This window comes from Amphimedon queenslandica, unplaced genomic scaffold (assembly GCF_000090795.2).
Source record: "Amphimedon queenslandica unplaced genomic scaffold, v1.1 AMPQUscaffold_13303, whole genome shotgun sequence".
Lineage (NCBI taxonomy): Eukaryota > Metazoa > Porifera > Demospongiae > Haplosclerida > Niphatidae > Amphimedon > Amphimedon queenslandica.
In genome coordinates, this window is record NW_003546461.1 from 128,323 (window position 1) to 143,683 (window position 15,361).

General features: G+C 34.3%; 2 protein-coding genes across 2 annotated transcripts; one reads left to right on the plus strand and one right to left on the minus strand.

Moving 5' to 3' along the window:
• The first annotated feature begins 30 nt into the window (after window positions 1-30).
• On the plus strand, window positions 31-12,796 carry LOC100636334 (phosphatidylinositol 4-kinase alpha-like). The gene is made up of 53 exons (XM_019998850.1): window positions 31-156; window positions 207-326; window positions 585-669; window positions 752-837; window positions 897-1,151; window positions 1,345-1,684; window positions 1,742-1,839; window positions 1,895-1,935; window positions 2,093-2,305; window positions 2,355-2,438; window positions 3,142-3,343; window positions 3,470-3,621; window positions 3,717-3,933; window positions 4,107-4,215; window positions 4,417-4,556; window positions 4,841-4,974; window positions 5,095-5,171; window positions 5,246-5,307; window positions 5,394-5,518; window positions 5,568-5,652; window positions 5,725-5,811; window positions 5,868-5,957; window positions 6,026-6,145; window positions 6,258-6,384; window positions 6,525-6,644; window positions 6,804-6,934; window positions 6,987-7,106; window positions 7,269-7,543; window positions 7,621-7,686; window positions 7,790-7,839; window positions 7,888-7,961; window positions 8,025-8,085; window positions 8,137-8,225; window positions 9,255-9,321; window positions 9,423-9,537; window positions 9,609-9,699; window positions 9,765-9,806; window positions 9,881-10,006; window positions 10,065-10,118; window positions 10,167-10,229; window positions 10,283-10,340; window positions 10,437-10,473; window positions 10,520-10,612; window positions 10,672-10,739; window positions 10,817-10,889; window positions 10,957-11,045; window positions 11,098-11,165; window positions 11,249-11,374; window positions 11,466-11,712; window positions 11,892-12,006; window positions 12,136-12,267; window positions 12,380-12,463; window positions 12,613-12,796. The coding sequence occupies exons 1-53, from the start codon at window positions 61-63 to the stop codon at window positions 12,674-12,676; spliced, it is 5,943 nt and encodes a 1,980-aa protein (XP_019854409.1). The 5' UTR covers window positions 31-60; the 3' UTR covers window positions 12,677-12,796.
• Window positions 12,797-12,891: 95 nt separating this feature from the next.
• On the minus strand, window positions 12,892-14,287 carry LOC109583475 (uncharacterized). The gene is made up of 6 exons (XM_019998855.1): window positions 14,123-14,287; window positions 13,995-14,065; window positions 13,707-13,950; window positions 13,225-13,641; window positions 13,096-13,179; window positions 12,892-13,045 (listed from the first exon to the last, which is right to left on the minus strand). The coding sequence occupies exons 1-6, from the start codon at window positions 14,259-14,261 to the stop codon at window positions 12,897-12,899; spliced, it is 1,104 nt and encodes a 367-aa protein (XP_019854414.1). The 5' UTR covers window positions 14,262-14,287; the 3' UTR covers window positions 12,892-12,896.
• Between the last annotated feature and the right edge of the window lie 1,074 nt (window positions 14,288-15,361).

A 15,361-nucleotide genomic window follows, 5' to 3' on the forward strand; every position in this document is an offset into this window, starting at 1 on the left:
GAGCATAGCTTTTAAGACTAAGTAGGCGTGTCTAAAATAGACCACACCTTTTCATTAAAGATGGCGACTTGGTCCCAACCGATTGGTTTTCACCAGTCTTGCTTAAACGAGCTCGCTCGCTCTCTGAGTCAAGTCAACAAGGCAGTAAAGGAAAAGGTAAGTGTTCTGTGATACATTGAGTTATCTGTTTACATATCTTATATCAGGAGACACTGCTTCTTTCTCATTGTCCTTCCTTGGGTCAGTCAGGGCCTGTTCTTCACTCTAGAGGTCTTAATGCTGTTGTTTCGCTAGGTCTGTATGCTCTACTAGAAGACAAAAATGGAGTATGTGCAACGTATAATGGCATTCACTCATTACGTAGTAACGATGCTCTGCTTGACTAAGTTCCAACATTTGTGTATCTAGAAAAATAATTGGGTCTGGTTATATATCGATGCGTTTTATTTATTGTAGGATCCATTGTAGTAAAATTTATAATTTAAACTTAATAAATCTTTATTTATAGTCTTATTTGTGTACATGTAATTTCCACCTGATTTAAAGTTGATGTAAATTCTTTCTTTCCCTCACTTCCTCTCTAGTGCTCAGTTAATGCAGTAAATTATCTCATTAAGTTGTTGAAATATCTTCCCAAAGCTTCTTGGACACAATACATTAGACAAGAAGGTAATTAAAGTTACTATTATTATTATTATTATTATTATTATTATTATTGTTGTTGTTGTTGTTGTTTTTTGTTGTTTATTAGATGGACTGATTGCTCAAGACTTCCATTACAAACTTTCACTGATTTTGTTGTCAATTGGAGAAAAGTTTCCAGAGTATTGTGAACAGGTAAATATAACATTATAATCATCATCATTATTATTATTATACTTATTATACTGTTTTAGGTTACAAATGCCCTCCTTGACTCCCAGCATTTACTAATAGGAGAGGTCATTAGTTGCTCCTCTCATTCAAAGGACAAGTGTATCCTTGAGCTGGTTCCCTCTCTCATTGGAGTCTCCAATACCTTGAATCAGACAAAGGACCAAAGACAAGACTCACTCAGAGAAATATTTGGACAAGAAATAACAATGAATGGAAAAGAAGGACAGAGCAAGTTTAGTTGCACACCACAGCAACTGAAAGACCTCCTGAATGATGTAAGCATAAGAACTGTCAAGAGTAGATACTCTTGGTACTGTGTATTGAAATTCTACTCTTATATTACGTTTACATGTTCCATATTATAATTAGAATTAGCCTGCATTTTCATGTACATGTACATTACGATAATGATCACTATGATCTGTATTGATTATGCATCGTTTCTCTTCCTTTCCTTATAAACTGTAGGTCTCCTCATTATTTAGTGGTACACACTTTGACACTCTTGATCAATATCTCACTCAACTCCCTGATCCTAAATCATACCCCTACCCAGTCATCAGTCACACGCTCAAGTGTGCTGTACTCACTTCATTTAAGAACATCATACTCTCTCACGGGGAAAAGGTTGATGTCTCCTATCGCTCCTCCTTGTACAAGTTCTGTGAGGACTTTTTGAAGTCCAGCAGTAGATTGATACAGGAGAAAGGAGGAGGTAAAGAAGGAGGGACAGTGTATGAGTGGGTTTTCTATATTGTCAAGTCAATGTGTGCTGCTATTGAGCTATCGGTCTGGTCAGTTACTGGAGGTAAGTGTTATATAGCAATCCTTTTATTCATTTTATTTTCTTTTGCTTTCTCTTCAGCTGGTGATTCTCTTTTCCTATACATTTCTAATCTCCTAGCTGTTAATGCTGGTAAATTGAATATTGTTGTGTCTCCATTAAGAGCGACCATACTTGAGGTGAGTTAAACTCCTGTTTATTGCCCTCCACTAACAGCTCCCTCTATTGTAACAGGGACTGAGTAAGCTGTCAGTTAAATGTCCAAGTCTTGTAAAGTAAGTCAAAAACACTTTAGCTTCCCTTTCTTCTATACATGTATATGTAATGTACTACCATATTTATGTATTTTCACTATACTAATAGGTTTGTGTACATGTACATTCAGATATACATGTACATATCAAGTTTTATTTTATTTTTTACTTTCATTAGTGGTGCATTGGCTAGACTGGTTGATTTCTTGCTGTCTCCTCTGTTCACTCACACTTACTCTGACGCCCTCACTCTTGGCTCAATCCCCACCAGGATCACGCCTCAAGCTAAGAGACTCAGTCACGATCCGTTCCCTTCTTCATCTCAGATTCACATTTCCCGTGTTGATAGTTTCCTCTTGACATTAGAGGCTCTTGCTTCATCTGTTGAAAGGTTAGTATTGGACTCTATTTCAATTCAACCACTTGGTTGTTCTCTTTAGGATACTAACAATAGATAAAGCTAATATCACATCGTTCATTGGTCAGTTGGGGAATAAACTATACACTGCTGATGTAGTGGAATTGTACGTAACAACAATGCACAGTAGCTTAATGGTTTGCAATATGTGTATATGTGTATGTACAATGTATGGACTATAATAGCCCATGGTTTTTCCTAAAAGTGGCTTTGAAATCACCCCCAATTTTTATTACATTTCCTGATACATATTGATGTCTTTATGCTACGCAGAAAGTTTGAGCCGATTCCGACTTCAATTTTTCAAGTTATGGCCATTTTAAAAAATCACCAAAATTCTGAAAAATACCCAAGGCTATAGCCCATGGTTTTTTCCAAAAAATGGCTCCGAAATCACCCCCAATTTTTATTACATTTCCTGATACATATTGATGTCCTTATGCTGTGTAGAAAGTTTGAGTTGATTCCGACTTCAATTTTTCAAGTTATGGCCATTTTAAAAAATCACCAAAATTCTGAAAAATACCCAAGGCTATAGCCCATGGTTTTTTCCAAAAAATGGCTCCGAAATCACCCCCAATTTTTATTACATTTCCTGATACATATTGATGTCCTTATGCTGTATAGAAAATTTGAGTCGATTCCGACATCAATTTTTCAAGTTATGGCCATTTTTAAAATATGCCATACATCCTGTACTATAGTCCCATGCTTTATCTTAAAGTGGCTCCAAAATCATCAAATTATGTGTACAAACTACAAAAGTATCAAGTACAAGCAAATTTTAGAAAATGTTTATGCATTTTTAGAACTTCAGTTCGTGCAGCTGAGTGCATCATAATGTTGCTTGGTAAAGTGGGTGTGTCTCTGGGCAATGAAGAAGGTGTTATTGCTGGTATTTTGGGCGTGTTCCGCCAGAGACTGTTTCATCCAGTGAGCTGTCTTGATGGATCCATTGTCACTGAATTAGGTAACATGGCAGCTGAACTTGGTGACTCAGAAATACTTGAGGTACAGCATTTGATAATTATAACATTATGATAAATATACATGTTTATGATTAATATATTTGTTGTACCTACATGTACATGTATTCTTATTGTACATGTATAAATGTAATAAATGTATATTTTTTAGGTTTTGAGTCGTTTGATGAGTGAAGCATTAGGTGTAGCCACTACTCCTTATCCAACATACTCATCTCCTTCTAACCTCTCAAAACTAGCTTCTTCAAAACAGCCACAGCACAGAAGGAATGACAGTCAGGACATAAGCAACAAATCATACACGTAAGCAATAATGCATATACATGTACACACATGTACATGTATATGTACAAGTGTCTTTATTCTTTTTTAATTGTAATTTTATGTTTTGTCTTTAGGCATATATTCCAGCCAGTGATGGATGCTTTGGTTTACGTAGCGACTCATTTAAAAGAGAAAGACCAGCAGATGGAGTTCCTTCAGAAGGTCTTGTACTCGTTTGTTAATCAAGGGATCGAAGGAAAGAGAGCCATTGAAAGGAAGGACATGTTTAATCAGTTGAAAGCTTCTTCCTCCTCATTTTCACTCGGTCTTCTCCTCCCAGTATTAGCCACAGTAAGCATAATAGTGTACATGTACATGTACACATTCATAATAGTACATATACACGTACATGTACATGGATCTGTATAGAATATGTATGCTGTATCAGTGTGTACTCTAACTATACTGTACATGTAGCTTGTGTTTATTCCTTTATTTCTATTGTTCATGTATTTTCCTTTTAGTTGTGTAAGAACATGGATCCAATACTGATGCCATCTCCTCGTGTACTGAAACTGTTCAGAGACTTCTGGTTGTATTGTGTACTGTTAGGATTCAGTGAATCTGATAGAGGTACACCACACATGCATAGAGTATCTACATTGTGTACATGTACATGTGTACATGTACATGTACTTATAAACAACTTATTGACACTTTACATGATTGTATGGTGTGTATAATGTTTGTCAGTTCTTTTTACTCTTTTCATTTTTGGCATATGTACATGTACATATACTCATTGTTATTATTCTTATTGATTCCACTCATTAGGTGTGTTCCCTCCCTTGTGGTATGATCATGTTGCTGATATTGCCTCCAAGAGCCCGTTGCTGATAGTCTCTGGTGCTGAGAAGTATCTTGACAAGGAGCTGGAGCTCAACCATCCACTAAAGAAAGGAGACATCACTGTTGTAAGTGTATTGGTCATTTCAAGCACTCACTGCTCAAGGCTTTTATATGAATTGGCTCACACTTTCCATGTAGCACAGCTACATTGATATACATCAGGCTATGTACATGTATGTACACATGTAAATAAATGTTACAAACCAATTATATTATAGCTGATGTGCCAATAATTACAGTTAATAGTAATTGTGTGAGCATTTTATTGATGTTATTACATGTATTATTATTATTATTATTATTATTATTATTATTATTATTATTATTATTATTATTATTATACTGATAGGGCGAGTTACAGGAAGCAAGACTCTCATTGCAGGAATTGTTGGGACGTTCGGTCGAATTAGATAAACTTGTGAATCGTCTCAACTTTGCTCAATGCATGTACTTGCACTCAATATCTCGTCTGGAAACACTCAGGCATGTTCTCATCTCTATATTGCGATGTCCTTACTTTTTCTTTCTTAATTCATACATTTTTTCTTTTAATTTCTTTTGTATTCTTTAATGAAATAATTTTGACCTGTATTGTATTTATAGGATAGAGAAAGATAGTCGTTGTTTTTCATACATATTTGAGTATCTTGATGATAAAGGACTCCAGAAAGAATTATGGGGTAAGTTAGACTACCTACATGTACATGTAGTACTAGTAAGAGACACTGCTGTTGAATTTTATGTCCTTTATTAGTTGCAATGGAGGCTATTGCTGTGAAACTATTTGACAAACTACTGGATATACTCAATGACAAGGTATGGTATATTTGCACACACGCACACACACACACACACACACACACTGTATTGTATTGTGTTGTGTTGTTATTATTTTCTATTAGCCTTGTACAAAGGAGAGGGAGAAAGAGTTGGAGAGTCATGCTCTTCTACTGATATTCAAATTTAATCACATCCGTGGGCGTATCAAACGTCTTGCCGACACTTTTCTCACTAAACTAGTTGACAAGTAAACCCTTTCATTTCAATTATAATGACTGGATCATTAACATGCATAGGTTCCCTCATTTGCTGTGGAGCAAACGTGTGCTTCATACACTATTGGACTTATTACAGGAATTATCAATACACGTTACATCACAGGTAAGTATAGGCATTTTTGTTAGTCCTTATACATTATTAAATGTATCTCAATATTAATGTGATGATTTTTAGGAACCTGATAAATGTGTATTAACTGAAATCAAACTATCATATTTGCCACACACTGTAATACTGCCTGATGTTATGAGTAAAAGAGAGGTACAGCAATACATATATGCACACTTTATCACCCTCTCTCTCTCTCTCTCCATTAGTCTACTGTTATTAATTTCGCTAAAAGATGTGGTGAGATCATTAAATTTGCCATGGAGTGGGTACCTACTCAAACCAAGTCAATTTTAGAAGTGAATTTACAATTTATACTTTCTTTTTCTATCCTTTTCTCCTCTTATGCTAATACACATTATAATAGGACTACATTGCTGTTGAGAGTAACGTGTTACAAGGTTTACTGCATCACAGTGGAGTATCACTAGCTTCATCACAACTAGCATCTCACATGCAGTACAATACTAATGCTGAACATACTCCAGTAAGTACTCAATGAATGTAAAATATGCCTATATTACTTTAAGCTAGCAATTTATGCCATTTATTAGTTATTTCGTGTGTAGTTTTCAGTATTAATTTTTTTTCTATAATAGATTGCAGTGATTAGTAATCATCCTGATTGCTTGAAGGACACTCGCTCTCAGGCTCTCTCTTCTGTTGTAATCCAAAGCAGCTTCATTGGAAGAGTAAAAGGAGCCATTGAACTCACTGATAGCTCTGGTAAAGATATAGGAAGAGATTAAGAGTGGAAGAACAGAGAAAAGAGAGTATTATACATGTAACTAGATTATTAGTAAATAAAGATTACTAGTAGATAGAAAGAGTTTATCTTGTGTATTAGTGTGTGTTTGTTCTCATAGGACTGGCTGGTATATACAATAACGCTAACAAGCAGTTGGTCCTAGCAATAGAGAAAAATGACTTGAGTCTAATCACAACAGCACTCTATAACATGACAGCTTTACTGATATCTTGTAAAGGTAATAAGTATATAACTATATGTAACTAAGTGTACATGCGATTATACATTCATTCACTGTACATGCTGTACTATCATAATTATTTCATTCTTTCTCTCTCTCTCTCTCTCTCTCTCTCTCTCTCTCTCTCTCTCTCTCTCTCTCTCTCTCTCCTTTCAGGTTCTCATGAAAGGACTACATTACATGCTATTGTTCATTTGCCAGTAAAAACATTCAACGAAGATGTTGTTACCATAGCAACACATTGCTGGCAGTGGCTCATTGCAGCGTGTCCTGACCTGGAGTTTAAAGTAATGAGAGAGAGATGGAGGGAGAGAATATTTTTGTGTGTTTTATTTATAGTTCATGAAAGAGTTTTCAGCAGCATGGCAGTGGACCATTACTGCCCAGAAGGGAATGTTCTCTCCTTCTTCAAAGAAGATCTCACCAAAAGATGTTCAACCACACAATGTCCTCATTGATGTAAGTCAAATACTGCACAAATAGACCAACATGCCTTGACTGTATTAGCTTAATGCACATACATACTATGGTATTATAGCTTCTTACTATAAGCTACATGTGTGTTTATTCCTTTGTAATCTTCCTTTTATTTTTATTCTTTCCTTGTTCCTCTTCTTATAGTTTTTAAGTGAGAGGTTCCAAGTGTTCTATACAAGCAATGAGTCATTGGTATCATTGACCAGTCAGATAATGCACCAGTCCCTTACTCTTGGTGTTGGGCCCAGTACTAGTGACCAGCCTCAGTTCCTCTCCCCCTCTATATCAGGAGCCACTCCTAGGTTCAAGTTCCTTACACTGGCCACTCAGTTAATACGTAACACAACCCTCATACCCAATCCTATTGACAGGAACTTGTTGAGGGAGAAGATATACAATGCAACAATGGATTATTTCTGGTATGTATTTTTTATACCTACTTTAACAAAATATGTCTTCATTTCTCCCTCTTTCTCCCTCTCTCTCTATCTTATAGTTATCAGCCAATGTGGATAGTAGGGGATATTAAGGCATTACGACAAACAATGGACTCCTTGATAAAGTATGTTTGTATAGCTTTATAAATAATATTAATTCCTACACAATCATATTTTATAATGTGCATAATTACATGTATTAATCATATTTGGTCATTGATATTTTAGGTTTTGGTCAGCTGTCAAGGAGATCAAGAATGTTGTTGCTGCTACTCAAAGTTGGTTAAACTCATCTTTTAATATATTCCTCATTTATGTTCTTGTAGCTTTTGATACAGGACCATCAACATTACCTCGCAACAGTAGCTTCTGGCAGGCACTGGACAGTCCTTCTGTACAGGTACAGGATAAAGGGAAAGAACTATTTATTCATTTATAACATAAAACCTTTATCTTTTTGTAGGGTAGCTGGTTAAACACTTATTCCATTAGAGGAAGCAACAGTCGATCACAATCACTCAATAGTTAGTATAAACTGTCTTTATTATTATTTATTTATTTATTTTATTTTCTAGTTCCATTAATGACTTCTACTGGTAAACGGAGTACAATGGTGAAGAGTAGAGTACTACTCAAGAGACGTAATCTTATACTAGCTATACTGGTAATGTGCCTATCACTTTATACACATCAGGGTTTCCCACTGGATTTTGGCATAGCACTCATGCAGCTTCTTGTCAGTGGATTGTCAAATTGCTTAAAAATAGGGCCAAAGACTCTGTACTGTAGTACAGGGTATTTTGACAAAAGTCACAAGGAGAGAATTTTTCATTTTTATAATTTTTTCTGATGCATATACATGTTTTTGTGTTATGAAAAAAGTTTGAACTGACTGTGATCAAAGTTGTTTTTTTTATGAATTTTTAAAGTTGATCAAAAATTGGGCCAACGACCAAAGGCTATTATAGCCTTGGGTCCTAGGCCAAATTTTGTCAAAAATGGCTAGGAGAGAGTTTTTCGTTTTTATATTTTTTTTCTGATGCATATACATGTCCTTATGTTGTGTATCAACTTTGAGCTGATTCTGATCAAAGTTAGATTTTTTATTAATTTTTAAAAGTTGCTCAAAAACTGGGCCAACGACCAAAGGCTATAGCCTTGGGTCCTAGGCCAAATTTTGTCAAAAATGGCTAGGAGAGAATTTTCCATTTTTATATTTTTTTTCTGATACATATACATGTCCTTATGTTGTGTATCAAGTTTAAGCTGATTCTGGTCCAATTTGGATTTTTTATGAATTTTAAAAGTTGTTCCAAATGCCATGTACTGTATGTATACCTTAAGGTTACTTTTAAATGTGGGTACTATTAATTGCGAATTTTGTGTTAGGGTTAAAAATCGCAATTATTAATACGCGCAATTATTAATAATGACATCATGATGCCATATAACTATTAGTAATAATTACTTAATCGCAATTTTTAATACCAGCAAAATCTACCTTGGGCTAAAATCGCAAAATTTAGTACCCGCAATTAAAAGTCACTCTAAGGTAGTGCTTGTCAGCTCATGAAGCTTATACTGTTTACTGTTTAGCTCACTTAGCATGCTTTGTGGGAAATCCTGATACACACTACAATGTATATTTATTTAATGTTACAAGTTTGCATTTTATGATTATGTTATTATTTAGCGTCATGAAGTAGACAGATTGAGTGCTTGGATGAATCCATTTGGAGCAGCTGAATTATCAATACCTGGTAAGAGGAGGATAAGAGAGTGCCTGTGTCTATATTATGTGTGTGTCAGAGAAATGAAGCATAGTTATTATTGTTGTTATTATTATTGTTATTGTGTACAGGTGAGGATAACCTTCAAGCATGGACCAATCCCACTCAGACTGACAGGAACTGGCAGAACACAGTCACAATGGCCTACCAGTCCTCACCTCATCTAGCATTCTATGTGTACTATAGGTACATCAATCCATCATTCATTATATTTATTATTTATTATTATTATTATTATTATTATTTATTATTATTAGGTTTAGAAGCAATGAGGCAGTGACTAGAGAGTTCAATCGTTTGATACAGACTAATCCAGTAGCATTTATTGATATACCTGAAGCTGCTCAAGTTAGTCAAGAAACTTATACTTTTATCATACCTACATGTTTGAGTGTATTCTCTTTAAATTTTAGACGTTTGCCAGTAAGGAAGTTGTTGAAAAAGATTCCAGAGAGGTAAGTCATCAACTTGATCAATAGACCATAATTTTATTATTATTATTTTTATTATTATTATATTTTGTGTATAGTTGTATCATTTATTGTATTGGAGAGGCATACCACCAGCAATGGCATTGATGTACTTCACTAGACCTTACTCCAATCATCCCATCACTGGACAGTTTGCTAATAAAGCAATGCAGAGCTTTAAACCAGTAAACTCATTAATAGCTATACATATATGTACATATATTGTATTATTACTCATAATAGAGTGATATAGTCCAGTTCATACCTCAAGTTGTACAAGCACTGAGATATGACAAAGTCAGTAACTTAATCCTAAATGTACATGTACACTGTCTTTTATTGTAGCTTGGATTTGCTAAGGATTATATTCTAACTGCTGCACGTTCATCACAAGTATTAGCACATCAGGTTAGCCTCTTGTATATTGATTAGATACATGTATGTGTATGTGTATTTATTAGTTTTTGTGGAATATTCAAGCAAATACTTATACTGACGAGGAAGGAGAGATCAAAGAGCGTAAGTTACAAATAAATAGAATAATTATTATGATTTTATATACATGTACTTGTATGTACATTGTATATTTCTATAATTATTTTTCTCTTTGTTTAGCTGAAATTGGTTCACTATTAGAGCAGTTACATAAAGAGTAAGAGTATAGTTAATATGCTATTGTTTTATTATCTGTCTATTAGGATATTGAATAATCTATCAGGAGCAGCTAAGAAGTTTTATGAGAGAGAATTCTCATTTTTTAAGAAAGTGACTGACATATCTGGCATTATCAGGTAATACACACTAATACTTATCAACAGAGTTCATTAATACATGTACACGTACACTGTAGACCTTATCCTAAACCAGAGAGAAAGGAACAGTGCTTGAAGGCACTGAGAGAGGTTACTCTTGAACCAGGTAATGTGATAATTAGATAGCAAAATACCTAATATTATACTACCTCAATTCGTTTCCTCCATTAATACGTACTGTAGGTGTGTATTTGCCCAGTAATCCTGAAGCAGTTGTTCTTGGAATTGATTATGATTCTGGCACTCCAATGCAAAGGTAAGACTGGCTCATCCTATCCTGTATAATAATGTTATACTTGATCTTTTGTGTATGTACATTGTAGTGCTGCAAAAGCACCTTTCTTAGCAAAGTTTAAAGTCCAGCCTTGTGGTATTGCTGAAATGGAAGCTCTCAACATTCAAGATGATCAAAGTAAACTACAATAAATTTTACATGCTACCTTTATGTATATGTGTGTGCATAGCATTAGCTGAGGATCTACAGAAATTTTTATCAAGTGATCAGTCAGTCTGGCAAGGAAGCATATTCAAAGTTAGTGAGAGGAGAGACAGAGAGAAAATTGTCAACCTAATCCATGGATGATTTTATTTTTATCTTATTATGTACATGTGTAGGTTGGTGATGACGTACGTCAAGATATGCTTGCGTTACAAATAATCAAATTCTTCAAAGACATTTATGATGAGATTGGCCTACAACTTTACCTAGTTCCTTACAGGGTAGTAGCCACAGCTGCTGGAGTAAGAAAAATATAAATAATAATAATCAAAATTTTGCTTATACTTTATATTTTTATACAGTCATTATTACTATTATTCTTTGCTTCCTTAGTGTGGTGTAATTGAAGTTGTTCCTGATTCAAAATCCCGTGATCAGTTGGGAAAGCAGACCCAAGTCTCACTCAAGGAGTACTTTCATTCAGTGTATGGCGATGAAGACTCATACCCATACCAGGAGGCTCGCTCTAATTTCATACGCAGCATGGCAGCATACTCACTAATAACTTACCTACTGCAGATCAAGGACAGGCACAATGGGAATATAATGTTAGACAAATGGGGACACATTATTCACATTGGTAAGCTAACTATACATATACATGTGCATGTGTACTGAATGGGAATTAAGAATACCCATATTAACAAGAGGACTTATCTGGTTTAAATAAATGGTTTACTCTGTGTGTACATGTACGTGTGTGTGTGTGTGTGCATGTGTGTGTGTGTGTGTGTATTTAATTTTTGGTTCTTTCTTTAGATTTTGGTTTTCTCTTTGAGTCATCTCCTGGCGGTAATCTTGGGTTTGAGCCTGATCTTAAACTCACTGAAGAAATGCTTGAAATAATGGGAGGAAAGAAGAGCGACTCTTATAAGTATGAACAATGTATTCCTCCACCTTTTCTATTATTACTATTGTTATTATTATTATTATTATTATTATTATTATTATTATTATTATTATTATTATTATTACTATTATTATTATTATTTTATTAATTTAGATGGTTTCTTGAGTTGTGTGTTCAAGGGTATCTTGCTGTAAGACCTTATCAGGAACAAGTTGTGGCTATGGTGACTCTAATGCTAGACACTGGTTTCCCATGCTTCAGAGGCAATACAATTGATGAGCTAAGGTACTGTAGGCCTATGAATTGATTAGCATGTTGGGTGGGACTTCAAACTCTTTTAGTAATAGAGTTGGTTGTGTATGGTATAAGTGAATTATTTCTTTTATGTACATTTTAGGTCTCGTTTTCGAATGAATTTCTCTGAGAAAGATGCTGCTAGGGCCATCATTGAAGTTGTTGAGTCGGCATGCTTGAATTTTAGGTAACATAACATGAGAATTCTTTTGTAGCCATTTTTTATAAAATACTCTGTACTAATATAATTTTACTATTATTAATTAATTTTACTGTGGTGTTTGAACAATTGTTGAATAATCTGGTACTGCTGTTATATCTATTAATCTTCTACAGGACATTCTCTTATGATCTCATTCAAGATGTCCAGCAAAACATTTATTATCACAAGAAAAACTAATTTATTTCTCTAAAGTACATCATGTTTGCCAATTGTTATGCTATTATCATTGTTATTCAGTATTATATATTAATTGGTTATTGGCATAATTATTGTGCCACATAACTGATTGCAGAATTATTAATGACATTATTACATAATGATGTTATATTGTCTAGCAGTTTAAAGATTCTACACTAAATTCACTAAAATTAGTGCACACAATAATTGTTAAAGGTTTTCAGTGTCTTTGTATCACAACTCCATATGCAGAGCATTCATTGGTTGGTATGTTATTGACATTAGCATTAGTACCAGTTATCATCTCAAGGTTTTCATATTGGGCAGGTGGTGATGGATTCCTCTCTTCTTCAGTTCTCATTGTGTTACCTATATCATGCTCGTAAAAACTTCTAATTATTAGTCTATGAATAACACACCTTTTTTCCTGCACCAGATTACAATAGAGAAATTTATAAAAATAGATGCAAAGCAAACTATGAGTGACAATCCCAGTGTAACACCTAAAATTACAAAATATTTTTCATTAACTTCTTTCAGTTGTTTACCTCCAGTTATTGTAAGTAAAGTTGATGCAGTAGAAACAGTAGGAGATTTTAAATTCCGCACTGTTGTTGTCTGGCTTATTGAGAATAAAGGAATACTAGAAGAACTGAAAGTAGATTCAATTGTAGGCAATGCAATAACAATGATTGAAGTAGAAGCTGCAGGTGAATATAAATGAACAGATCCATCACTGTTGATATCATAGACACTGATACTGTATTGACCAGGTTCAACAGTCCCTGGGATTGATCCTATTCTGAGTTCTCTTAAAGCAGTAGTTATGTAGTATAGTCCAATTGATGTTTCATGCATGACAATGTAACATCCAATTGCTTGTGACCCATGTACAAACTCACACATGAAACTGGTATTAGTGCTGTCAGTAGAGAGAACTGTAAAGCTACTAACATCAAAGAAGCCTATATGTATGTACAAACAGACCAGTATGTGAGTAGTAAAGAATAATAATCAATTGTAGGCTTACTAGATCTAATAATAACTACATGGGAAGAGTTGGTAGTGTACAAATCACTACCATATTGTGATAGTATTATAGTAAAGTTGTAATATCTGTCATCTATTACTGAAGATGGGATATTGAATGTAGCTATTAGTTGACTCATAGTGATGACAGTTATGTTAGTTGTATTATAACTGACGGTACTATTAGTTTCTTGTAATGATACTTGACTGATACATAATGATGAACTGGATGAGGATAATTCAATCTATTTTGATCCTTTAAAATATTATTTATTTATTTAATACTTACTTTGATAGCTATAATCCAATTTTGTAAACCATCATGATATTGTTGTATGAGTTCATTACTTAAAAGTACAGCTACATAATTGGAATAAACAATACCATTACTCATTACAAATAGATTAATATACTTACAATTTGTTACATTGAAGTCGTAATTAAATACTTCCCCCTCTCCTACACTATTGACAGCAGCTATACTAACAGTGTGGATACCAAAATCCTTTGGACAGTATGTCCATTGTGATACATTGACATTAGTTTGAAGTAGCATACTATCAGTAGATGTGATATTAATATTATATTTCAGTATAGGAAAACCAGATAGAGTGAAAGGAGGTGTCCAATAGAACTGATGACAACAAGAATCATTGGACTGTGCTACAGTTAGATTATTAACAAATTTCAATCTACCTTGTACTCTCAGTATAACTGGAGAAGGACTGAAGTGACCAATACCAAATCCAAATGCAACACATAGTACTTCAGTGTCATTGAATAGATTCACTAGTCCTGGTATAGTGAGAGAAGAGACTGTTGTTCCTACTCCATTAACAATAACACCAAGTGAAGTAAGTGTTGAAGCTGATACTGTTTTATTTAGTATCCAACTAATATGAACAGCTGAATGATTTGATGAACAGTTGAAGACTGCTGTATCTTCCTCAGCAATAGTAGGAGGGTCAGGAGATGAAGTGAATGTCACCTCAACATTACCTACAAGTTATCAAATAGCTGCTATATGACAGTTTAATGACTAACTTGATGTAGACACTATTACCAATACTAAGAAAGAGAAGAGCAGCATTGTTATTTGTAGAGGTTTATGCCATCATCAGGATAAAATTATTAAGCATAAATAGAGCTGTAATAATTTTTATATAGAAATAGATCACTTTTGATAACTACATGTATTATAACATGGGAGTGACATTCATTTTGATGTAAAAATGTCAGCACATGATTCTCAATAGAAGAGAAAGGAATTGTTCTTATCTATGGATTGAAGCAAAGCTACTTCAGTTAGAGATTTTATTGGGGTTGCATGGCCCCTTGACCCCTATCAGTAAGAACACTAGATCTATGTAATATCAAGAGTGAATAATTATTTAGGGAGAGTGTCTAACCTGCCTATATTCTGTGATACCACAGCGCGTATGTTTACATCCGTTTTTTGCAAGTATAGATCTACAGAGTTAATCTCAGTAATCTTCAAATTTATGGGTGTGGCTGATAAAATGGCGTTTGGAGCATGCAGGCAACTTTAAGACTTATATCTCCACTCTGAGGATCATGTAGTGCGAGAAACAAGCAGGAGCAGACGGGAATATGTTCTTCTAATGGTTGGCTCTTTCTTATTTGCAGCTTTCTGAC

What these genes read in the sequence shown, in the direction of transcription:
- LOC109583475 (XM_019998855.1), bottom strand. Translation starts at nt 14,261, where the DNA reads ATGCTACTTCAAACTAATGTCAATGTATCACAATGGACATACTGTCCA. An exon ending in TGTAGTTATTATTAGATCTA is followed by an intron (nt 13,642 to 13,706) that starts GTAAGCCTACAA and finishes ACATACATATAG; the next exon opens with GCTTCTTTGATGTTAGTAGC. An exon ending in TTTACTTACAATAACTGGAG is followed by an intron (nt 13,180 to 13,224) that starts GTAAACAACTGA and finishes TTGTAATTTTAG; the next exon opens with GTGTTACACTGGGATTGTCA.
- LOC100636334 (XM_019998850.1), top strand. Translation starts at nt 61, where the DNA reads ATGGCGACTTGGTCCCAACCGATTGGTTTTCACCAGTCTTGCTTAAAC. An exon ending in TCCTCCCAGTATTAGCCACA is followed by an intron (nt 3,934 to 4,106) that starts GTAAGCATAATA and finishes TTTTCCTTTTAG; the next exon opens with TTGTGTAAGAACATGGATCC. An exon ending in CAATGCAGAGCTTTAAACCA is followed by an intron (nt 10,007 to 10,064) that starts GTAAACTCATTA and finishes TACTCATAATAG; the next exon opens with AGTGATATAGTCCAGTTCAT.